The sequence below is a fragment of the Cyprinus carpio genome, chromosome B25 (genome assembly GCF_018340385.1).
Source record: "Cyprinus carpio isolate SPL01 chromosome B25, ASM1834038v1, whole genome shotgun sequence".
Lineage (NCBI taxonomy): Eukaryota > Metazoa > Chordata > Actinopteri > Cypriniformes > Cyprinidae > Cyprinus > Cyprinus carpio.
Genome location: NC_056621.1, coordinates 4,321,490 through 4,346,054, shown reverse-complemented (window position 1 = coordinate 4,346,054; position 24,565 = coordinate 4,321,490). Strand labels below are relative to the sequence as shown.

Below are 24,565 nucleotides of genomic sequence, written 5' to 3'. Positions count from 1 at the left end.
GTCCACCTCTAAACATCAGCTAAATTAATAACCATATTTCAGCAAGGTAAAAAGTTATAAAACAGTATCGGGAACAGTGCTAAGATCATTTCAGCATTACTACAGACTCCGACTGGCGATCTGTTACACAAAACTATCTGTGAGGTACACTTTTAAATCGTTTTTTATACTCAAATACATTTATCATCAGTCTAATGTTAAAAAGTATGAGTATTTTCATAATAATTATTAGTATTAATTTGTGGACTCGGACAACAAATGCAATTTTTGGGAACCAAAAATTAAATGTTATGTTTACATTAAATGTTTTCTATGTAAATATTGTATCTAAACACTATGACAGTTGTTTGTTTTTGGGACTGGAGCAATAAATGTGGTTTGTTCTACAGCGCTTTCTCTCGGCGCTTTGTATTATTACATGGCGTGAACGCGCCGCGCGCTCCGTAGAATGACGCGTTCACGAGAGCACTCAGAGCAGTGCCCACAAACAAACGCGGACAGAAGGGCACAGACCTCTGGAGTAAAAGCGGACTCACAGACATAATTTTTATTTTTATTTTTTAAATACGACCTATAACGGGATATTCATTCAGTCACGTCTTTCAGGTGGGTGCGATATTTCAAACACGAACTTTTATTATTCTTTTGAAATCGTTCGTTTAGGGCTCATAAATTGGTATTATGGTGTGATTTATGAGTTTATGAATAAAAATAAATTACACTTTTGTCCTCAACCGCAATTTTTAACCAAAGTAGCCAACTGTTATTTTATATTTTTTGAAAATCCTACTGGAAATTGTATTGGCTGTAAGTGAAATGCAGCAGAAAGTCTGCTGGATGGGATATTTGTCTGATTTGTACACATAAATATCCTAGTCTGTTTAACTGCATCATTGTACAGTCATTACAGCTCAAAGCCATCTGATGTTCCATTTATCTAAATACATAGGCCTAACATACTGTATATGGCTCTTAAATCACTGCTTATAAAAATTCAGTGTTGTCATATTTTGAATACCTCAAACTGAATTGAGGTCATTTGTTTTATAATTTTATTACTGACTGTGTACTTGTCTTATTTTTTGTAAATTCATTTCAGTTTGAAATCAAGCTTGTGCTGTAAGCTTTTGCAACAAAGTCACCCTAAAGACACAAATACACAGAATGAGCAAATGTTTAAGATTGAGTTTTTTGTAATGATAATTGATCAGTATTTATATGTATGTAAATAAAAGCCTATATAAAATCTGTTCATCATATAAAGCGAATCTTTTTAGAAGACTTGGATTAAAAGTTTGAAATAATGAGTGCCTTGGAAAAATGGATGGACAAAAAAAATTTAAATATCAAATATCTATATGGCTGTATACAGTTTGTGGTAGTTTTGGCAATGGTACTGAAAATGATTGTACATCATGAAATCAAAAAGAACCCTACTTGCTTTTTTAGTGCACAGTACTAGTCTTGTGGCGAACAATTGAACCGTGCAAGACAATACACTGAGAAAAAATAGTCTGCCATCGCTTCCGCTCTGGAATGGTGTTCTTGCTCTGATGAAGTCAGTTTGATGGTTTAGGAGAATCCTCTTGTTAAGTCATGACGTAAGGACTGCTGTTCCAGGTCCAAGCTTCTACTCATTTCACTTTAGAATACTATCTCTGCAGGATTTATGAGCACTTTTTAATTAATATTAAAATTAAAAATGTGCTGTGCACACTTCACTCTCCGTGCTCACAGTGTCTCAGACACTAATATTGTAGCTGAATCACTGTCAGGCCATCTGGGATTTCAGTATGAAGAAAAAGGTTAGGGTTATAATTTTTCAGTATTACATGAAATCATGAGTGTGTATATGCAGAGTTTGTTGTTTTTTGGGGGCGTCTAGCAGAGCGTTAGGACCTAGAAGCGGTGAAGCAAGATGTGAGACGTAACAAGCAGATATTGTTAAAGGGGTCCTATTATGCTTTTTCACTTTTTGAATTTTAGTCAGTGTGTAGTGTGTATGTTTGGACATGAAAAAGATCTAAATTTAATTGTTTTTTTTGTTTTTTTAAATCCCTTTTCAAGAACTTGCACGTACAACAATAAAACAAATGTGCCCTTCAGTTATGGGAGTAAAAGTGTGGAACTCCTTGCATGATAATCTTAAAAGTTGTAGTAATATTGGTCAGTTTAAGTATAAGTATAAACAGAGTATATTCAGTCAGTATTAATATGGTGAGGTCTATGTTGTTTTTGGTTTTTGCTTGGTTTTGTTTTGCTCTATATATATTGGCTTTAGTAATATTGGTCAGTATGTATGTATTGGATTACTGTTGTTTTGTTGTTTGGGCATTGCCTGAATTATTATACTGCATGAATGCTGATTTTTAAACCAACATTGTTTTTGGGAAGTCGTGGCCTAATGGTTAGAGAGTCGGACTCCCAATCGAAGGGTTGTGAGTTCGAGTCTCGGGCCGGCAGGAATTGTGGGTGGGGGGAGTGCATGTACAGTTCTCTCTCCACCTTCAATACTATGACTTAGGTGCCCTTGAGCAAGGCACCGAACCCCCAACTGCTCCCCGGGCGCCGCAGCAAAAAATGGCTGCCCACTGCTCCGGGTGTGTGTTCACGGTGTGTGTGTGTGTTCACTGCTCTGTGTGTGTGCACTTCGGATGGGTTAAATGCAGAGCACGAATTCTGAGTATGGGTCACCATACTTGGCTGAATGTCACGTCACTTAGTCACGTCACTTTTTTGTCAGTGTAACTTTGGGTGTATGCTGCTTAAGAAAGGTTATTTTGCTTTTGGAATAGGGGACAGATATTATAAGATTTTATCTTCTTTCTGATTCCTTTTGCACATGGGAATTTAAATTATCTAAAGAAGAAAATGAAATGTTTTGTGTTTTACCATGGAGCAATAAAATAAAATGAAATGAAATGAAATGAAAACTACAACAAGCGGCTCGTTTGGACTACAGCGTTGTTTTCCGGGGTTTGTGATGTCACAAAGCGACCCATTAGAATATCATTAAAATAATTCCCGTCATGAGGGAGCACAGCTCTCTCTTTCTAAAAAACACAGAACATCCCACCACTTCGTCACAACATCCTGCTATATCCACAACACATTACCTTCTCACCAATCATCTGCACATAGTAAATGCATGTGTTTTTAAGCGGTTGTTGACATCCTATCTAAAATGTAATTTAGCCAAAAAAACAATGATAATGTTACCACTCTAATATGTCTTGCAATATTCGTGCGTGCAAAGGTTCTGCGCGATTCTCTTGCTCAATATTCTCGGGGTCTGAAACCGGCTCAAATTGATATGGCAATATTGACTCCATCCTTAATTATGCTGGAGCAGACGGAACCGGTCACAACACATTATGTTTTCCGGAAGGCGGGCCTTCATCAATCCCGGAACTAATCGAGCCGTTTGTGCCAGGATGTGTATTATAATAATGTAAATTATGTGAAAAATAAAGCGTTTTTCGAACCACCAAGCATGAGAGCATGTTAGTACACTCTCAAAACGAAATCAAGACTTTGTAAAAGAGCATAAAATGACCCCTTTAACCACTCCTATCCAACCATGAATCTGCAATGAGCAAGAGGTGGAGTGGAGGTGCACCACAATAAAACCCAGCCCTTTATTCAATATTCCATTTCACTTGGAAATACATCACAACACTGAAGTCAGTTGCAACTTCCGGTTCACGGGTTCACGGGTTCACGGGTACATTAATATTGATATTTTCAAGGTATTGAAGTTAGAAATTCCTGTATCTTGACCACTAATTCACGTACTTTGTCAATAAGATAAAAGTGGGTTTTGTTCAAAGTAGCTGTTATCCACATATGAATATTATTTGGAAATTCATTCAATATCGCCAGCTAAAAAGTAACTAGTACTCTGAGTAGTTTTTGAGAGGAGTACTTTGTACTTTTACTTAAGTACTGTTTTGACACCAGTACTTTTACTTGTAATTGAGTATTATTTCAGCAATGTAACAGTACTTAAGTACAAATTTTCAGCACTCCTTCCAGGAGACATGAACACAATTCAGTCCGTGACGTGTGTATATGAGGCACAGACGATGCTTTGAAAAATCAGATTTATTTATTCCTGTGGTGACCAGACTCTCCATTCAGACAAATGTGGCTCCCCAAAACAAATTTATCAGTAAAATATAAAAAAAGTTTTATTTCCTTAAACCTACAGAATTATATATTATATTATACTATAGGCTGAAGCAAATAATAATAATTATTTTTTTTAAATCCATAAAAAATGTTATTGGCAGTGTTGGGAAGGTTACTTTGGAAATGTAATAGGTTACAGATTACAAGTTACCCTATTTAAAATGTAAAAAGTAGTGTAACTTTTCAATTACTTTATTAAAGGAATGTAACATTTGATTACTTTTTGATTACTTTTCTAAATTTCTAACAAATGTAAAATAAATAGGAAATAAAACAGTTATTGAATAAGCATGTGTCTTAAACTCTTGAAACATTGGCATCTCATGAATCAATTAAATCTGTATGTGGGTGCCTGTGAAAAAATTCAGATGTAGCTCCCTTTGTAATCAGTAACATTTTCATGAGTACCTAAAATTTAAAATTGTATTTGTATTTAAAATTGTAATTTAAATACACATTTTTTTTCTCAGTAACTGTAACAGTTACATTTATTTTGTAATTACATTAGTTATGTTACATGTAACTAATTACTTCCCAACACTGGTTATAGGCCTATATAATGGAATAAAATAATATTATTTGCTATTTAGTTGCTGTCAGCAGCATGTCCCAGAACAGGCAGGTGTAAAAACACAAGCCTTAGTGTCTTGGTGGCGTCTGTTTCCCAGACTGCAGACGTGTTGGTGTTAGTCAGGCGGCTGGAGTTATATCTGCTCATAGAGGCGGCTGGGTGAGGTTACAGTAGTAAAAGTCTCTCTCTCTCTGTGAGTCACTCATCCTGTCGCTGTAGTATAGGAGAGAGAGAGAGAAAAAGATCATAATTCTGACTAAAAACAGTTTCCTGGACAGAGGCCCGCATCCACACCCACCCCCGAAATGAACTGCACACGTTTATTTACTCAGAGTAAGAATTCACCAACTTCAAACTGTCAGTATAGTGCAACTTATTCTATTATTTCACCCCAAAATTAAATAAAATAAAGAAATATTTGTCGTATAGAAAAATATTTGTAATATTTACACCACTGTTCAAAAGTTTAGGTCAGTACGTTTGTTTTTTTTTTTGAGAGAGAGAGAGAGAGAAAGTATTGCTTTTTTCAATAAGTATACATTAGATTAATCAAAAGTGACAGTATTTATAATGTTATAAAAGATTTCGGTTTCACATAAATGCTGTTATTTTGAACATTCAAAGAATAATGAGAACATGTAGCATGGTTTCCACAAAAATATGAAGCAGCACAACTGCTTTAATGAGAAATGTTTTCAAATTGAGCAAAATTCAACCTTTTTTATGAGTTACATGAAATTCAACTTTAATTTATGAGTCAGTTTAATGTAATTTAAGCATAAATGACAATCAAGTTTATTATACTTAATTTAAGGCAGCAACTGAACTTAAGATTTTATTTTGAAATAGGTTTAAATGTATTAGTTTTGATCACAGCAGTAAAACGTAGGGTTAGTTCAGTCCAATAAGGCCTGTAGTAGATAAAGAAGCTGGATTCATGGTTTTTCTCAGACCTGTCAAGTGGATGGCATCTTGAAAGTGTTTGTAAAATCTATTACCATTTCAGGATGGCAGATGCTGAGGAAAAAACCAATAGCTGTGGGACAATATGCCTCAAATACCTTCTGTTCATCTTCAATCTTTTCTTTTGGGTGAGTTTGTATTTTGGTTTGATCTTGGTTAGTCTGTTGAGAAAATAGCTAAAAGTAGCCTAAAGTGGTTTACTGTTCAATTAGTTGGTATAACTAACCTACACTAGCTGAATGAACAATAAACCAGTTTAGGCTAGTTTTATGTGGTCTTCCAAGAAGGCCAAGCTGGGGCCAGTTGCATAAACATAGGCACTGTGTTAGGAATATGTCTTAAGAAGTACTTTGAGCAAACTAGCAGTTAACCAAGAGGTAATCAGTCTTACCTTTCAGATTCAAATAACACCAATCTACCATTTTGTAACTGAATTTAGAAAGTTAATTACCAGTCTTGAAAAAAAAGAAAGAAAAGATATTAGATTTTTAAGACGAGTATACACATTATATAAAACTCCCCCCTTGTTTATATGTTCCCCCACATCTTATATCAAAACCAAAAGATCACACAGATAACCTAACCAGACCAGCTTGACCACAGAAAAGCAACTCAATAGCAGTGTTATTTTATTATTATTTATATATTATAATTAGTGCTGTCAAATGATTAATCACATCCAAAATATATACTGTGTATATTTATTGTGTATTTATAAATTCATGCATGTATACATTTAAGAAAAATTTTATGTTTATATTTTAAATATATTTATATATAATACAAAATATAATAATAGAAATATAGAAATGTATATACATGTAAAAATTTTCAAAATATATACTGTATGTGTGTGTTTATATAAATATATATATATATATATATATACACACATAATAAACAAACAGTACACACACATATATTATGTAAACAAAAACTTTTATTTTGGATGCAATTAATCTTTTGAATAATTAATAAATTCATTATATATTATTATATTAAATAATATATTATATTAAATATATTATTTTAATGTTTATATTTACTTATATCTAATAATAATGAGCATTTATTTTTATATTTTCAGTATATTTCATTCATTAATTCTGTTATGTGCTTATAGTATTTTAACAATTCTCTTTTAATTAATGTTTTATTTCAGTTTCAGTTTTAGTAAATGTCCAACTTCAACTCATTAACTCATTTTATAATTTTTTCATCAAATATAGGCCTGTGTGTGTGTGTGTGTGTGTGTGTGTGTGTGTGTGTGTGTGTGTGTGTGTGTGTGTGTGTGTGTGTGTGCGCGTATATGTGTGAATAATTATGTATAATAATATGTATTTAATAATAATGTTTTAGTTAATCATGGTATGGTTTAAGCTATTGTTGTTTAAATGTATTTGAAAAGAAAGATCTTCTGTTTTCCTTTTTAAGGATGAATGAATTCACTGTAAGGCATCAAATCTAACAACATCAGTAAGTTTAGTAAATTCTGCTTCAGAAAGAGCCATGACTGTACCTCCTCCTCCCAGCTGGCAGGTGGCGCTGTGATGGCAGTGGGAATATGGACTCTGGTGGATAAAAGCGACTACATCAGCCTTCTGTCCTCCAGCACCTACTCGGCTGCGGCCTTCATCCTGATTGGTGCAGGGGCCGTCGTGGTGTTCACCGGGATGCTGGGCTGCTGCGCCACCATCAGGGAACAAAGAGGTCTTCTTATAGTGGTGAGAGAGCATTATGGGTAACGTTACAAGTGGCAGCAGACAGCAGTCACAACTACAATTCAAAGGTTTTTCGGCGTGTTTAAATGTTTAAAGTATTGCAATGTGGTTGCTAGGGTGTTCTGAGTGTTTTAAATTATAGCAATGTGGTTGCTAGGGTGTTCTGAGTGTTGCTTGGGTGTTCTGGGTATTTTAAAGAGTCTGGTATGAGGTTGCTAGGGTGTTCTGGGTGTTTTAAACAGTCTGGTATGTGGTTGCTAGGGTGTTCTGGGTGTTGCTTTGGTGTTCTGGGTGTTTTAAAGAGTCTGGTATGAGGTTGCTAGGGTGTTCTGGGTGTTTTTAAACTAATGCAATGTGGTTGCTAGGGTATTCTGAGTGTTGCTAAATTTTTCTAAATTAATGCAAGGTGGTTGGTAGGTGGTTCTGAGTATTGCTAGGGTGTTCTTGGTGTTTTAAAGAGTCTGTTTGGGAGTCTGGTATGTGGGGTGCTAGGTGTGTTTTTAAGAGTCTGTGCGTGTTGACTGGGTGTCTGCTTTGGTGTTCTGGGTGTTTTTAAAGAGTCTGGTATGAGGTTGCTAGGTGCTATGTTCTGGGTATTTTAAAGAGTCTGGTACTAGGTTGCTATGGGTGTTGATTTTAAAGAGTCTGGGTATGAGGTTGCTAGGGTGTTCTGGGTGTTGCTTTGGTGTTCTGGGTGTTTTAAAGAGTCTGGTATGAGGTTGCTAGGGTGTTCTGGGTGTTTTAAAGAGTCTGGTATGTGGTTGCTAGGGTGTTCTGGGTGTTGCTTGGGTGTTCTTGGTGTTTTAAAGAGTCTGGTATGAGGTTGCTAGGGTGTTCTGGGTGTTGCTTTGGTGTTCTGGGTGTTTTAAAGAGTCTGGTATGAGGTTTCTAGGGTGTTCTGAGTGTTGCTTGGGTGTTCTTGGTGTTTTAAAGAGTCTGGTATGAGGTTGCTAGGGTGTTCTGGGTGTTTTTAAACTAATGCAATGTGGTTGCTAGGGTATTCTGAGTGTTGCTAGGGTGTTCTGAATGTTTTTAAAGTAATGCAAGGTGGTTGGTAGGTGGTTCTGAGTATTGCTAGGGTGTTCTTGGTGTTTTAAAGAGTCTGGTATGTGGTTGCTAGGGTGTTCTGGGTGTTGCTTTGGTGTTCTGGGTGTTTTAAAGAGTCTGGTATGAAGTTGCTAGGGTGTTCTGGGTGTTGCTTTGGTGTTCTGGGTGTTTTAAAGAGTCTCGTATGAGGTTGCTAGGGTGTTCTGGGTGTTTTTAAAGTAATGCAATGTGGTTGCTATGGTATTCTGAGTGTTGCTAGGGTGTTCTGGGTGTTTTTAAAGTAATGCCATGTGGTTGCTAGGGTGTTCTGAGTATTGCTATGGTGTTATGGGTGTTTTAAAGAGTCTGGTATGTGGTTGCTAGGGTGTTCTGAGTGTTGCTTGGAACTTTCTGGGTATTTTAAAGAGTCTGGTATGAGGTTGCTAGGGTGTTCTGGGTGTTTTTAAAGTAATGCAATGTGGTTGCTATGGTATTCTGAGTGTTGCTAGGGTGTTCTGGGTGTTTTTAAAGTAATGCAATGTGGTTGCTAGGGTGTTCTGAGTATTGCTATGGTGTTATGGGTGTTTTAAAGAGTCTGGTATGTGGTTGCTAGGGTGTTCTGGGTGTTGCTTTGGTGTTCTGGGTGTTTTAAAGAGTCTGGTATGAGGTTTCTAGGGTGTTCTGAGTGTTGCTTGGGTGTTCTTGGTTGTTTTTTCAAAGAGTCTCGTATGAGGTTGCTAGGGTGTTCTGGGTGTTTTTAAAGTAATGCAATGTGGTTGCTATGGTATTCTGAGTGTTGCTAGGGTGTTCTGGGTGTTTTTAAAGTAATGCAATGTGGTTGCTAGGGTGATCTGAGTATTGCTATGGTGTTATGGGTGTTTTAAAGAGTCTGGTATGTGGTTGCTAGGGTGTTATGAGTGTTGTTAAAGTATTGTAATGTGGTTGCTAGGGTGTTCTGAGTGTTTTAAAGTGTTACCATGATGTTAACCATGTGGTATAACCCCACTACTTAAGAAACCCACCCTTAACCCATCTCTTTTAGAGAACTACAGACAGGTTTCCCTTCTTACTTTCATTGCAAAAACACTTGAACGAGCTGTATTCAACCAAGTCTCTGGCTTTCTTACACAGAACGACCTCCTCGACAGCAACCAATCTGGCTTCAGAAGTGGACATTCAACTGAGACTGCCTTGCTTTCAGTTGTTGATGCCCTAAGACTGGCAAGAGCGGATTCAAAATCTTCAATACTTAACTTGCTGGATCTGTCTGCTGCTTTTGACACGGTTAACCACCAGATCCTCATGTCAACCCTACTGGCAAAGGGCATCTCAGGAACCACACTCCTGTGATTTGAGTCTTATCTCTCAGATCTTGGAGAGGTGAGGTGTTCAAGTCACAAAATCTAACTACTGGGGTGCCTCAGGGCTCAGTTCTTGGACCACTTTGGACCACTTCTCTTCTATGTCTACATGGCATCACTAGGTTCTGTCATTCAGAAACATGGCTTTTTTATATCACTGCTATGCTGATGACACTCAACTCTACCTCTCATTCCATCCTGATGATCCATCAGTAGCTGCTCGCATCTCAGCTTGTCTAACAGACATTTCTTGCTGGATGAAGCACTATCACCTTCAACTCAACTTGGCCAAGACAGAACTGCTTGTGGTTCGAGCAAATCCAATGTTTCATCACAATTTCAGCATTCATCTATGCTATCTGGATGCTTGTGTGTTTTGAGTGTGTTCAAAGCATTATTATGTGGTTGCTAGAGTGTTCTGGGGGGTTGCTAGGTGGTTGCTTACTGCCCTGAGTCAAAACATTCCAACCCAAGGCAAAAAAGTCTCATCATTTATCACAGAGCAGGATGAATTATGTGTGAAAGTTTCATATATATAATTTTTTTGGTTGGTTAACTCACCCTAAATTGTGTTGCTTGACTAGGAAGCACCACCAACACAAAGGCTATTTTAACAAAGGAAGGAACCAAGTGAATGGTTTTGGCCTTGCAAATGTTTCTAATGAATCATCTGAGAGCAGCCTGTGAAAAGATCAACACAAAAACCTCTGCCAGACCACAAAGTGAAATATTATGAGTAATGGACAAAGAGGACAGTGTAAACACTGGATTACAGTAGCCGTGTGGATTCTTACACACAGAAGCCAGGGATTATTCTGGGAACATGCAGTCACACTAACGTGACTTTTTGTGCTTTCTAAATCAGTTTGATGGTGCTCATATGTGTGTCTCTTAGTTGTCTCAAAGCTGTCAACATATCTGATTTAAATAAAGACTTGTGTATCTTTAAGAGGTCAGACTTAGAAACTGAGTCATAACTGAGGAATGACAGCCAGCAGAGAGAGAGAGAGAGAGAGAGAGAGAGAGAGTATAGAGAAATGAGTAGGGAGTGAATCCAGAATAGAGGAATGAAAGATGAGTGGTGGGCACAGAAAACAGAGGGAAGAATAATGCTTTTAACCTTCATCAGCTGCGTAATTCCTCAGATGCTATTTGTTCACATTTCCAATAGCTGATGAACATCAGAGAGAAGGTTCTTAAAGCGAGAATGTATGTGTAAATGTATTTTGTAGTACATTTAGCATGAAATACACGTATTTCAAATACCTTTTGGTATATTCATTTTTCACTTGGCTAGTTCACCCAAAAAGGAAAATTCTGTTGTCATTGGCTCACTCTCATGTCGTTTCAAACCCGTAAGTCTTTCGTTTATCTTAGGAACACAAATTAACATTTGTAATGAACTATGAAACCGCTAAATTTATATGGATTAGTTTTGTGATCTCTTTATGAGCGTTTTGAAGGGTCAAAGTGGTGGTTGCATAGATGAACTATCCCTATAAAGAACAGTCATACAAAAATGAAATTGTCAATATTTACTGACCCTCAAACCTGGTGTCAAAATATATGTATTGATGATTTTTTTCTCTCTTTTTTTGTCTCTATAGTTCTTTGTGCTGTTGTTGTTAATCTTCCTTCTGGAGATCACAGCTGGAATTCTGGCTTACGTCTATTATCAGGAGGTAAACTCTCATTCAGGATGAGGAATAAACGCTACGTTTCTATTTGTTTAATTTGGATGAATTCTCTCTTATCCTGTTAAATGTTTCTGTACCCTCTTTTTTCAGTTTTTTTCAACATCTTTATGTATGCATGTGAATAACAACTTGATAAACATGGTTGCAATATTGCCATGAATATCATAGAAATGTAATCAGATTATGTCCTAATTTAACTGTTATCTCCTCATATTGATGTTAAACCCACATACACACGTCGAGTGTTATGTGTGCATGCTTTCCATCCACTTTCCTGCTTTTCCATCTTTATAAAACCCTTTGTCTTCTTCCTCCTTTTCCTTCAGTGTTTTCCTCTCTGCTACCAGGTAAACAACTACATAGGCAAATAATCTAACTAAACTTGCATATTTATAGATCGATTTTTACTTCAATAGAAACAGTTCACTCAAAAATAAAAACACTGTCATTATTTACTCATTCAATCTCATGTCATTCCAAACCAGTATGCTGTTATTTTTTCCGTGGCACACTGAAGGTTACATGAACATTCTTCCGTGTTCCAAGGGAAAAAATAACATCATGTTCGGAAGTAATTAATGACGGAATTATCATTTTGAATGGTTCCTTTAATATATGAGGTTTTCCTTTGTATCTGTGAATGAAAACAGACTTTTACAGCACTTGCTAAATATAGAGAATGATTTATAGTTCTAGATCTGTATTCTGATGGATTTATCTGTGATTTCAGCTGAACGCTGAGCTGAGAGCCGATCTGAAAGAGAGGATGGTGCAAAACTACCAGCAGCCTGGACAAGAGCACATCACTAGAGCCATCGACCACCTCCAGCAAGACGTGAGACAGTCATCTATCTATCTATCTATCTATCTATCTATCTATCTATCTATCTATCTATCTATCTATCTATCTATCTATCTATCTATCTATCTATCTATCTATCATCTATCTACCTATCTATCTATCTATCTATCTATCTATCTATCTATCTATCTATCTATCTATCTATCATTCTATCTATCGTTCTATCTATCATTCTATCTATCTATCTATCGTTCTATCGTTCTATCTATCTATCGTTCTATCGTTCTATCTATCGTTCTATCTATCTATCGTTCTATCGTTCTATCTATCGTTCTATCTATCTATCATTCTATCTATCGTTCTATCGTTCTATCTATCTATCAATCTATCTATCTATCTATCTATCTATCTATCTATCGTTCTATCTATCGTTCTATCTATCTATCTATCTATCTATCTATTGTTCTATCTATCATTCTATCTATCTATCTATCTATCGTTCTATCGTTCTATCTATCTATCGTTCTATCGTTCTATCGTTCTATCTATCGTTCTATCGTTCTATCTATCTATCTATCGTTCTATCTATCGTTCTATCTATCTATCTATTGTTCTATCTATCTATCTATCTATTGTTCTATCTATCTATCTATCTATTGTTCTATCTATCTATCTATCTATTGTTCTATCTATCGTTCTATCTATCTATCTATCTATTGTTCTATCTATCTATCTATCTATTGTTCTATCTATCGTTCTATCTATCTATCTATTGTTCTATCTATCTATCTATCTATCTATCTATCGTTCTATCTATCTATCTATCTATCTATCTATCTATCTATCTATCTATCTATCTATCTATCTATCGTTTTATCTATCGTTCTATCTATCGTTCTATCTATCGTTCGTTCTATTGTTCTATCTATCTATCTATCGTACTATCGTTCTATCTATCGTTCTGTCTATCGTTCTATCTATCTATCGTTCTGTCTATCGTTCTATCTATCTATCGTTCTATCTATCGTTCTATCTATCGTTCTATCGTTCTATCGTTCTATCTATCGTTCTATCATTCTATCTATAGTTCTATCGTTCTATCTATCTATCGTTCTATCGTTCTATCTATCGTTCTATCGTTCTATCTATCGTTCTATCTATCTACCTATTGTTCTATCTACCTATTGTTCTATCTATCTATCTATCTATCTATCTATCTATCTATCTATCTATCTATCTTCTACGTCTATCTATCGTTATCTATTCTATCGACTATCGTCCTATCTATCGATCTATCTATCTATCTATCGTTATCTATCTAATCGTTCTATCTATCGTTCTATCTAATCGTCTAAAAGTCGTTCTATCTATCTATCTATCTATCGTTCTATCTATCGTTCTATCTATCTATCTATCTATCTATCTATCTATCTATCTATCTATCTATCGTTCGTTCGTTCTATCGTTCTGTCGTTCTATCATTCGAACTACCTGACAGCTGTATAGAACACCTTAGAAACCTGTAACACTTTCAAGTAACTTCTAACATTTAAGACAAGACTTTGTCAAGCGCACAGTCTAGTTTCAACCTATACTCATGCGTGCATGTTTCAGTTTTTCAACAGCTTTGAAGTTTAAAGTCTTACAATATCATAACAAAGAAGGCTTTTAAACACACACTTTCTCAGTCTGTGAGCATGTGAGTTTATGCGTCACACCATCAGACACCACTAGCCCATGGGAAAACAATCCACCCGTCACAAGAATGAACTCTTCTCTCGTTCCCGCGCTCCATCTGTTTTACGATGCAGCTGAAGTGCTGTGGCAGTAACAGCTCGGCGGACTGGAGGGAAGGGGCCTGGATACATACCTCCATTGCCAGTAAACGCCTGGTGCCCGACAGCTGCTGTAAGACCCCCACAGAGGGCTGTGGAGTCAGAGACCACCCATCCAACATCTACAAAGTGGAGGTATGTTCAGACGACTGAACGCACAATTGTATTGCACTTTTATAGCTTATGCAGTTATTATAGTAACAACTTTGTCTCAGATGTTTCTCCTTTGTGTTTTAAGGCAAGGATCTCAGATAATTCGGCTTTGGAAGAATTTGATGAGAAATGTTTGCATTCGTTTTGAGATCTTTTAATTGCATACTTTGGTATGTTTGAAAATCTGAATATTTTGAGACATTGTTAAGATTTTAAATTTTTTGTTCTTTTTCAGGGAGGCTGCATATCCAAACTAGAGGAGTTTATTCTTCAGCACCTGATAATTTTGGGCTCAGTGGGTCTTGGGATTGCATTCATTCAGGCGAGCAACTCTGATATAATTCCAGCAAATATATTCACTCCTATTTGCATTTGTTGCCATTTCATAGGTTTTAACCTTTAGCCTTCTCTGTCTGTTCCAGATTGTAGGGATGATTTTTACCTGCTGCTTGTATCAAAGTTTGAAAGAAGAAATATACTGAGAAAGAAGATAATTATTGACACCAACACCAAAAAAGCCTTCCTGCTGTCTGCATTACTGTCTGTTTGGTGTTATGTTGTTTGGTTTCATGAATGTGTCACAGTAACGCAGGATGACAGCTCAATATATCTTGTCTTCACTAAAAAATAAATCAAAATAAACATTTAATTGCATTGTTTTAAGCAAAGATTTTTAGAAGCAGTGTGTTCAAAATGAGATTTTTTTATTGTTTTTTTTTCTTCCCTGAAAAATAAATCAGTGGAAATGTCAATTTTACTCTCACAAATGCCTTCAAATACATAAAGAATTTATCTGCCATTTATTATTAAACATTAATTATCAGCACCCTTTCATCATTAAAATGGGTTGTAATCTTTATTACTGGTTTAAACTTAAAATGACAGATGTGCATTTTTACATGCTTTGTTTGCTCTAATAAAAAAAAACACTAACTTATTTTCATCAGGTGGAAGTAACATTCAAAGTATTCACTGTGTCTGTAGATTTCCTGTTAAAAAAGCTCGTTAATAAAATAATTATGATATAAAATGTGCATTTCAAGTGTACATGTGCATATAGGAACTACTTAAACAGCGACTGTTTTACCCGGAACCCGGAACTTTATAACCGACGGACCATGACAACAAGCAGCTGATCAAATGATCTCGGTTCTGTTTTATCGTAAATTCACTTAATCCATTACATTCCAGTACGTGTATTTAGTAGGTTATTGTTGACGTTAGCATTGGCATTATCGTTTGTTAATGCTCAGTCTCTATATAATCGAAAACCAGTCAATTTGGTGATCGAAAGCATCTGAAATGACATCTAAACCTACATGTCTGATCGTGGCCAGTGCTGCATCTGCAGGTAAAATGAACATGAATATTTACAGCACGGTTCATGGATTTCTGAAATGGAAACCGAGGACAGTTTCTATTTGAGTAGGTCGTCAAAATATAATTGAAGTCCGAACTTTATTATCATTGAATCGGTACATTACATTTTTGTATGTTTTTAAATTGTTGTATAGGTTCCATATATTATTAGTGTAATAATAAATAGTAATGATGATATTTGTGACTCAGACTGACCATACCTATTTAATATTTCTTATTTTTTATTAAATATAATTAACCAAAAATCGCACTAAATGAAGATTTTACAAAACCACATTGCTATATATTACAGTACAGGTCAAAAGTTTGGAAACATTACTATTTTTAATGTTTTTGAAAGAAGATTCTTCTGCTCATCAAGCCTGCATTTATTTGATCAAAAATACAGAAAAAAAAACAGTAATATTGTAAAATATTATTACAACTTAAAATAATAGTTTTCTATTTGAAATATACTTTAAAAAATAATTTATTCCTGTGATGCAAAGCTGAATTTTCAGCATCATTACTCCAGCCTTCAGTGTCACATGTAACATCCAGTCTATCACATGATCATTTAGAAATCATTCTAATATTCTGATTTATTATGAGTGTTGGAAACAGTTCTGCTGTCTAATATATTTGGTGAATAAAAGGTTAAAAAGAACTGCATTTATTAAAAAAAAAAAAATTCTAATAAATATATATTCTAATAATATATTTTCTTTACTATCACTTTTTTTGTATCAATTTAACACATCCTTGCTGAATAAAAAGTATTGATTTTATTAAAAAAAAAGAAACAAAAAAAAAAAAATTACTGACCCCAAATTACTGACCAGTAGTGTATATTGTTATTACAAATATTTATATTTTAAAAAATATAGCTTTTTTTTTTTTTTTTTTTACTTTTTATTCAACAAAGTATCCTAAAAAAGTATCACATGTTCTGAAAAAATATCAAGCAGCAGAACTGTTTCCAACTTTGATAATGAATCATCATATTAGAATGATTTCTAAAGGATCATGTGATAATGATCCTAAAAATTTCAGCTTTGCATCACAGAAATAAATGATAATTTAAAGTATAATAAATTTAAAAACAATTATTTTTAAATTGTAATAATATTTCACAATATTACATTTTTTTTTCTGTATTTTTGATCAAATAAATGCAGGCTTGATGAGCAGAAGAAACTTCTTTCAAAAACATTAAAAATAGTAATGTTTCCAAACTTTTGGTCTGTACTGTGTGTATATATATATATATGTATGTATATGTAGCCTATATAATAACATTTTCTAATTGTATATTATATTTTCTTTTTTTGAAAATATATTATATGAAATAAGAACTTCATAACTTTTGAAATGTTATTTAATGTTTGTGGTCTTGAAAATGGATATCTACTTTCCTAATTAAGCTGATTATGTGACATTCTTTTAAAAATATAGTCTTTGTATACATTTAATCTAAATGAAATAAGTTCATAGGTCATAATATATCCAAATTCATTTAGTGTCAATAAATTTTCAATGCAGCTTTTATATTTGTCTATTTTTTGTGAAAGATCTCATTAGTCTTTTGGACTTTATTTATTCAAAGTGCTTTTATATAATGATCAATTAAAAAAAAAAAAGTCTAAAAAAAGTTGCAGGACCCAAATAAATGATCAGATGGTAAAAACATTGTACTTTGAACACCGATACTCTTTTGTTAGTGTCTTCTGTTATTGAACTGTGTTCTGTTTTCCTGCAGGAGTGTTAGCGCGGTCGTTCCATCAGTGTTTTAATTTGTGCAGTTCAGTGTTTAACCTGCAGACAGCGACACCTGGCGTGAGGAAACACACACTGCAGCATCTACAAATCAGTGTTTATTCATCTATATACCACACGCAATGTGCTGGATGCGTCAAATCTGTCTCTTTTTGTCTCACAGGGGAAGCCCATCGACTTTTCGGGTGTGGATGACAGCACAGCCCGATGGGTGCAAGAGTTCAGCGTCAAACCCTACGCCAACCCGGCCAAGCTGGAGTCTATCGATGGTCTGATATCTCTTTGCTTTCTTGACTCTGAGTGCATAAGTGCATTTCTGACATCAGCATATGTGTGATGTTTCAGGGGCCCGCTATCAGGCGCTGCTGATCCCCGACTGTCCGGGAGCCCTGAACGATCTCGCCCACAGCGGATCCCTCGCACGAATCCTGTCCCACTTCATTTCTCATCAAAGTGAGGGTCTCTGCTTCTTAGACAGCTCAGGGTTTAATCCATAGAGACAGAGCGCATTTAGGCCACACCCACAAAGCAGCTTTTAGGCATTGTTCTGTTTTTTGTTACAAGTCAGAAATGACAAGGAGGCAGCTTCCCGCAATAGAAAGTCAATGGAGAGGGTTGGATTGCATGGTTTTTAGGTCTCTATAAACTGAGATAGGTTTGCTTGATTGGTGTCTGTGTGATTGTAGAGCCCGTGTGTGCTGTGGGACAGGGTGTAGCTGCTCTCTGCTGTGCTACAGAGGAACAGAAATGGATATTTAGTGGCTACAGTATGACTGGGGTGAGTGATAATGTAATATGAATCAACAAACCATGGATTAATGATGGAAAAGCTACTGTAATGTGATGTTTTTGACAGCCCTCTGTGTTTGAGCTGGTACGTTCTCCTGAATTTGCTAACCTGCCGCTGATTGTGGAGGATTTCATCAAAGACAATGGTGGATCTTATACAGGTGAGGTTTATTAAAGTCAATCCCAACTCATAAAAGTCATCCACTATATTGCTGTATTTGAAGTCTTCTGACAGCTTTGTTTGAGGAACAGCTCACATTTTGGTTGTAATTAGGGCTGGGTATTGACATATCTCTCCCAGTTTAATTTCGAGTCACAAGCTTGCGATTTAAGTAAATTTTCGATTTGATATTTATTAATTTAGATATATATCAGATACAGTATGTCAGTTTTTCCCAAGGGAAAAATATACTGCAATTAATGTGGTAAAGGATTCAAGGAACCCTCCCAGGTTAAAAAAAAAAGTACACTTGCATAATGTACTTAAAGTGCTTTATTTAAGCTCACTAATTTTGTACTTGATATAATAAAAATTATTCTTTAGTACTACTTAAGATCAACTAAGTGTACTCAACTGTGCTATTTTGGGACACCGTGAATATAAACTAAAATGTGCTTTTAACATTCTCTCTCTGTATTTAAAAACATTTATTTAGTTACCACTTGTACAGTGGGGAGAATATTTATTTGATCTCCTGCTGATTTTGTGATTTGTGTACAAACATTCAAACTATAAGGCAGTTTAATAACTTATAAATTTTTAATAATGTATTATACATCAACACTAATGCTTTCATCTTTAAAAAAATAAAAAAAATAAAACGTGAGATTTATTCAAACATACAAATATTTAGAAAAAAAAAGAATTTATCGATTTTTCCTCGACTGAAATACTGACTGACCGATTACATGATATATGACACATTCAATAAGTTGAACTTAATCTTTCAACATACCTTGTTGTTCATTTATGTGTATTTTGTGCTGTAAACTTTAAAAAGCACCAAACTTTTTGTTTAGAGTTCGCAATAAAATTGGCAGAATTTGAAAGCTGGTAATTTTTTTTTTTTTTTTATATCAAAAGTAACACATCAATGTATTTTTAGGTGACCTTCATCCCTTTTATCATGTGATAATTGTATTAATTTGAAGCATAGTTTTTAACTAAATCAAATGAATTCCTCACAGCGAGCATCGAGGACGCCGTTCACGTGGTTCTGGACCGCCATCTTGTAACGGGCCAAAACGTTCAGTCCACATCAGCGGCCGTCAATAACCTGATTCTGCTGTGCAGCAGCAGATAAATGCTTCAGCTGTTCAGAAGGGAACGAACAAGGGACCACACCAACCAAATGTGAACCAGAAGTGTTTTAGAAATGCCTGTTGAAAGCACATTCACAAATATGAAAATCATGCCAAGATGTCACTCCAAATGTTTGCACTCCAGAGTTTAGTTCATCACTTAAAATTAATTTTTTTGCCTATAAAATATTTTAATTTGAATGCTTAGAAAGGAGCAAATGCTTTATATATTTAAAAAAAACCTGTAAATTAATTTCAAAGCTATGCACTGTAATAAAAGGCTTTATTTTTTAAATTTGATAATGCCAGAATTTCCCCAAGAACATGAAATCCACTAAAATAACTAAAAAACACCACATTTCAGCTTTTAAATCCATCAGACTTCCATTTGTTGGTGCAAACATGATTATGATTTTCTTTGGTAATTAAAAGTGTCACGGATGTTGTTGTGAAGCCTAACTTTTGAACATTCGTGTAAAGTGTAAGATGGGTCAGTTTTACAGGAACTGGAACTATTTTTTTTTTTTTATATATCCTGTGAATATGTAGATCATGATAAGAGGAACTGATCTGGGCTGCGTTTCCCAAAAGCATTGTAAGCTTAAGCACATGGTCGATGGAAACCAATGGAGCTACGATCAACTTACGATGCTTTTGGGGAATGCAGCCCTGTTCTGAATTATGTTTTGTTTCATTATCTTGCCCAAAAAAATTCAGTGCTGCTTTAACAAGGTTATGATTTGCAACCTAAAAGAAATTAAATCTTTAATGTGCAGTATTATGAACATAATACAGTATGAAATCACAAATCTGTACCTTAAATTGTATTGCTGAATAAAATAAATCACATTAAAATGCTGATTTACTGCCAAGAATGCGCATGATAATAGACGTAATTAAAAATAACTTTATTGGCATGCTCAACCACAGTATTTTCATAAATATCCGAAGTGCTTTATTAAATTGCACTTTATTATTTGGAAGCAAATCAGACAGACGGAGGTCAGGTCACAGTCGAACGGGTCACAAAAGATCATAGAAATAGTCCAGTCCTTGTCCCAGTTCCCACATGGAAATCCCTGTTCCCAGTTCAGCTGCCAAGGCGATACGAAGCTGGAGAAACTAGAGGAGAGAGAGCAAGTCCCATAACTGGATAATACCCACAAGCCCCTTCAATATTTTATATTAACCATAAGAAATTTACCTTTAAAGTGGGGTAGTAAACAACATGCTTCACTCCATTACTCCTGAAACACAAGCAATAATATTATTCAAATGTCTGTTTTTTTTAATGCAAGCTAATTTTCTTCATAGCATTACTAACTCTGTGTACAGTAAGATGGTGTGTGTGTGTTTAACCTTTTATAATTGAAGAAATGTTCTCCAGTATTTTCGTCCCACTGCAGTTTGGGTTTCACTTCCTTCAGCAGTTCAACATACCTGAACGAAAATAAAGATTAAATGTGCTTCTGGAAGTCACTGACACTTCAAAACTCTCACTGTCAACTTCAGAAGTACTTTTTTACCGATTAAATGTTATATAAAACATAAAACGTGAAAAAACTAATACTTAAAAATATACCTTTTTTTCAAATTTTAAGGAAAACTAAGGCAATTCAAAGTTACATTTTTATGAATCAAACTTGGACATTTAACAACCGTTAAAATGGGTTTTCCAAGAGCAATAACTTGATAGCTACATTAAAATTAAACATTTTTCATTACATTATGAATGTTTAATTCTCTCTCTTTTTTTTTGAGGCTTTCTGGTCAGAATACGAGTATGTAGGACATAATGTAGTAAATATCATCACAAAATGAGACTTCATAAAATAGTTTTTTTCCGTCTCAAGGAAAACAAGACTATCTATATACTATGAATTTAAGTTATTTTTTGTAAATATAAAAACAATATATAGGCAATTTAGATTTATCAGATTAAACTGATATTAAATATACAAGCTTAATAATAAAAATTTTACTAAAGTTGGCTTGGTAAAAAAAATTTTTTTTTGAAAAATTGAATTAACTTTTTTTTAATTAAATATTTAATTTAAATATTGTTATATTACAAAATCTTTTATATTTTATCTAAAAATATATTTTTATACTTTAAAAGAAATAATAAACAAATAACTAGCACAGTTAATTTCATCTGAGAGCAATAATTTTGCTAAGCGAGTGTTTTAATGAATGAAGCGTGTACCTGGTGCCCAGCAGCGGCTCCGCTCCGCCGTGGCTGCTGAAGTCCAGTCCGTACAGGTTGATTCCCAGCAGGATCTTGTGTCTCCACTGGCTGTGAGGCGCGAGCTGCAGCACACACTCTCTGACCCAGGGCAGAGGAGCGCTCGGACCCGGCCTGAAACACAACAGCATCACAGACAATCAACATCTTCAGAAGAAAACTCATGATGGCCAGACTGTGTGGGTTTTTCAAGAGCCAATGTTGAATTCTGGGGAACTGGGTGTCGATGGTGAGCTAAACATTTACAAAAATATCTGTGTGTTTACAAAAATGCGGAAAATAATTTAGTTCACATAAAAACATTAATCACCACTTAAAATATAATGACAGATCAATAAAACATCTTTTAAAGGACACTTTAAATAGGATACACAATATCAATATTAGCCAATTTGATCTGTTTTTTGTCTAATTGTCTTATATTAGAAACTATCGAAGTTTGTTTCCGACATGAGGTAAAAAATAAAAACAATTTTTTTTCGTGTGATATAAACGAGTTCTGAGGAAAAAAGTCAGAATTGTGCGATAAAAAGCTGCAATTACATTTTTATTTCTTTATTACAAGCTGATATCAGGTTGTATTTTTACTGTTATTTTTAACTATTTGTCATGTTTTAAAGTTTCTGTACAAGTCAGAGATATTATAGTTAATTAAATATAAACAATTACTTGGTGGGTGGGGGGGGACTAACTGGATTAAAATAAATAAATTTAATGATGAACTAAGATAAACTAAAATCGAAATAAAAGTTAAAAAACTATATAGACATTTAAAATGATTAATAACTAAAATTTCTAAATACTAAAATAACAATTCATTCAATATACTAATAAAAACTAAAATAGTAGCAGTACAGATATGTGATATCAGTCATTAAATTACCTGTAGGCCAAATTTTTAATTTCCTTATAATTTTAAGCTTAACATAAAATTTTTCTGCATGATTTTGAAACAGAAATCAATGAAAAGCAAATCATCATTACTACCAATGGAATCATTGTGTGTGTGTGTGTGTGTGTGTGTGTGTGTGTGTGTGTGTGTATATATAGTGTGTGTGTGTGTGTGTGTGTGTGTTATATAGTGTGTGTGTGTGTGTATTTATGTGTGTGTGTGTGTGTGTGTGTATGTGTGTGTGTGTGTGTGTGTGTGTGTGTTATATGTGTGTGTGGTGTGTATATGTGTGTGTGTGTGTGTGTGTGTGTGTGTATATGTGTCTGTGTGTGTGTGTGTGTGTGTGTGTGTGTGTGTGTGTGTGTCTGACCTGCCCGGTCCAGAGTAATCATACGTCATCAGACTGAACGCATCCACCACTGGAGCCAGTTTCTCAAAATCCTCCCGTCCAAACATGCCAGGCTGACCAGAGCTGAACACGACACAACATTTATGCTCACGTAAACATAATCAATGCAGTAGAAATACTGAGATGGAAAAAGAAATATAGTCATTTACCCCGGTGCGACTGAAGGAGGGACGACCAGCACACAGGTTAACTTCCCAGCCTTCAGAGTCTCACACAGGTGTGTGACCAGGTGCACCAGCTCTCTGTAACAAATATTTATCATATTCAGAATATAATATTTTTTAGATTTTATGAAGATGTCATAAAAATTTGGTTTTATCTGTTTTAGTAATGTCAGGGTTTTCACAAAAAAAATATATATATATTTTTTAATAAATAAAATTTTAAAAACTTACTAAAAAACAGTGTGTGAATATAATTTCAGCAATTATTCATATTTCAATCTTTCTTTCTTTTTTCATTATTTCATTATTTCAGTTTTACTCATTTTAATGGTTGCCGGGACAATATTTTTAGAACAATATTTTCAAGATTTTTAGGTTTTATATTCATATTTTATTTCGGCTTTATTTCAATCATCAAAATAATATTTTAACAGTTCTAGTAAACAATACCAACACACATATTCTTACTCACTTTCTCTTATTTCCTCCAAGCTGACTCCATAACTCCAGTGTGTAACCATCAAACCCTTCAGCCTAATGAGAAAAATCACCGTCAGTCAACGACTCTCGCAATCAGAGCAGATTAGCCAGCATACATGTATATTTTGGTTACACAAAAGTGAAATCACACTGATTAAATACAGTATATGGCCTATAGTCAGGCTTTTGACTGAAGTCCCATGAAGTGGAATATGGATCCTAGTCAGGAAACAGACTGTAAAAATGATTATCCCAACATGACATGAACACAGCATATAAATACAGCACCTTTGCCACTTCCAGCGCCTCTCGACCCAGCTCCTCCATCTCATCCTCGCTGTCCAGAACGCTCATGTAGTCCTGATAGGACCATCCGTCAAACAACAGCCGAGGAACTGAGAGAGAAACCACACTGAGAACCTGACGCTTTCAGATAGATTTACCTCATGTCTTCCACAATGACATGAAATCCATACTCACGTATTTTGTTTTTTTTATTGGCCTTCCTCACGGCTTTGACCCAAGCTGTGAAAAGACAAGCCTCGTTAGTGCTTAAAGAAAATAATTTGCCTTTTTGTCTTCATAAAGCATCATTGTCTTACGAAGGAAGGGAAGTGATCAGACCGGGATCATGGTCATGGAGACCGGTGATGTGGAAGCTCTCTGGTCCTCTGCGTCTGAGCTGAAGCCACACCGGAGACACCGACGTCAGCTTCGGACCAAATACCTTAGCCATGTCATATCCATGAGAGTTCCACTGAGAGATGAAGATGAAGAGATAAATATAATAGATAGGATAGAACAACAGATAGATAGAATGATAGATAGA

At 35.0% G+C, this 24,565-nt stretch overlaps 3 protein-coding genes across 6 annotated transcripts in view; 2 read left to right on the top strand and 1 right to left on the bottom strand.

Annotated features, from left to right (window-relative positions):
* Positions 1-190: 190 nt before the first annotated feature.
* On the top strand, positions 191-14,934 carry cd151 (CD151 molecule). Of its 3 annotated transcripts, none has more exons than XM_042753440.1 (9): positions 191-584; positions 5,765-5,853; positions 7,258-7,449; positions 11,441-11,515; positions 11,857-11,877; positions 12,261-12,365; positions 14,144-14,302; positions 14,556-14,642; positions 14,743-14,934. In XM_042753440.1, the coding sequence occupies exons 2-9, from the start codon at positions 5,770-5,772 to the stop codon at positions 14,800-14,802; spliced, it is 783 nt and encodes a 260-aa protein (XP_042609374.1). In that variant the 5' UTR covers positions 191-584; positions 5,765-5,769; the 3' UTR covers positions 14,803-14,934. The 3 variants fall into 3 exon arrangements, with proteins under 3 accessions (XP_042609374.1, XP_042609373.1, XP_042609375.1); XM_042753439.1 differs by having other exon boundaries at positions 193-606; positions 5,769-5,853; XM_042753441.1 differs by lacking the exon at positions 11,857-11,877 and having other exon boundaries at positions 249-606; positions 5,769-5,853.
* A 472-nt stretch (positions 14,935-15,406) lies between these two features.
* gatd1 (glutamine amidotransferase class 1 domain containing 1) lies at positions 15,407-20,407 on the top strand. The gene is made up of 7 exons (XM_019078767.2): positions 15,407-15,671; positions 17,439-17,515; positions 17,619-17,724; positions 17,801-17,908; positions 18,142-18,233; positions 18,312-18,405; positions 19,433-20,407. The coding sequence occupies exons 1-7, from the start codon at positions 15,623-15,625 to the stop codon at positions 19,546-19,548; spliced, it is 642 nt and encodes a 213-aa protein (XP_018934312.1). The 5' UTR covers positions 15,407-15,622; the 3' UTR covers positions 19,549-20,407.
* Positions 20,408-20,439: 32 nt separating this feature from the next.
* Positions 20,440-24,565, bottom strand: part of chid1 (chitinase domain containing 1) — a 9,605-nt gene continuing 5,479 nt past the window's right edge. For both annotated transcript variants that reach the window (XM_042753434.1, XM_042753435.1), the window contains exons 4-13: positions 24,361-24,493; positions 24,217-24,261; positions 24,025-24,131; positions 23,729-23,790; positions 23,242-23,334; positions 23,054-23,155; positions 21,753-21,905; positions 20,906-20,986; positions 20,751-20,793; positions 20,440-20,668 (exon numbers count right to left, since the gene is read on the bottom strand). In XM_042753434.1, the coding sequence (XP_042609368.1) occupies positions 20,570-20,668; positions 20,751-20,793; positions 20,906-20,986; positions 21,753-21,905; positions 23,054-23,155; positions 23,242-23,334; positions 23,729-23,790; positions 24,025-24,131; positions 24,217-24,261; positions 24,361-24,493 (918 nt within the window). In that variant the 3' untranslated portion in view covers positions 20,440-20,569. The remainder of the gene's footprint in view (positions 20,669-20,750; positions 20,794-20,905; positions 20,987-21,752; positions 21,906-23,053; positions 23,156-23,241; positions 23,335-23,728; positions 23,791-24,024; positions 24,132-24,216; positions 24,262-24,360; positions 24,494-24,565) is intronic.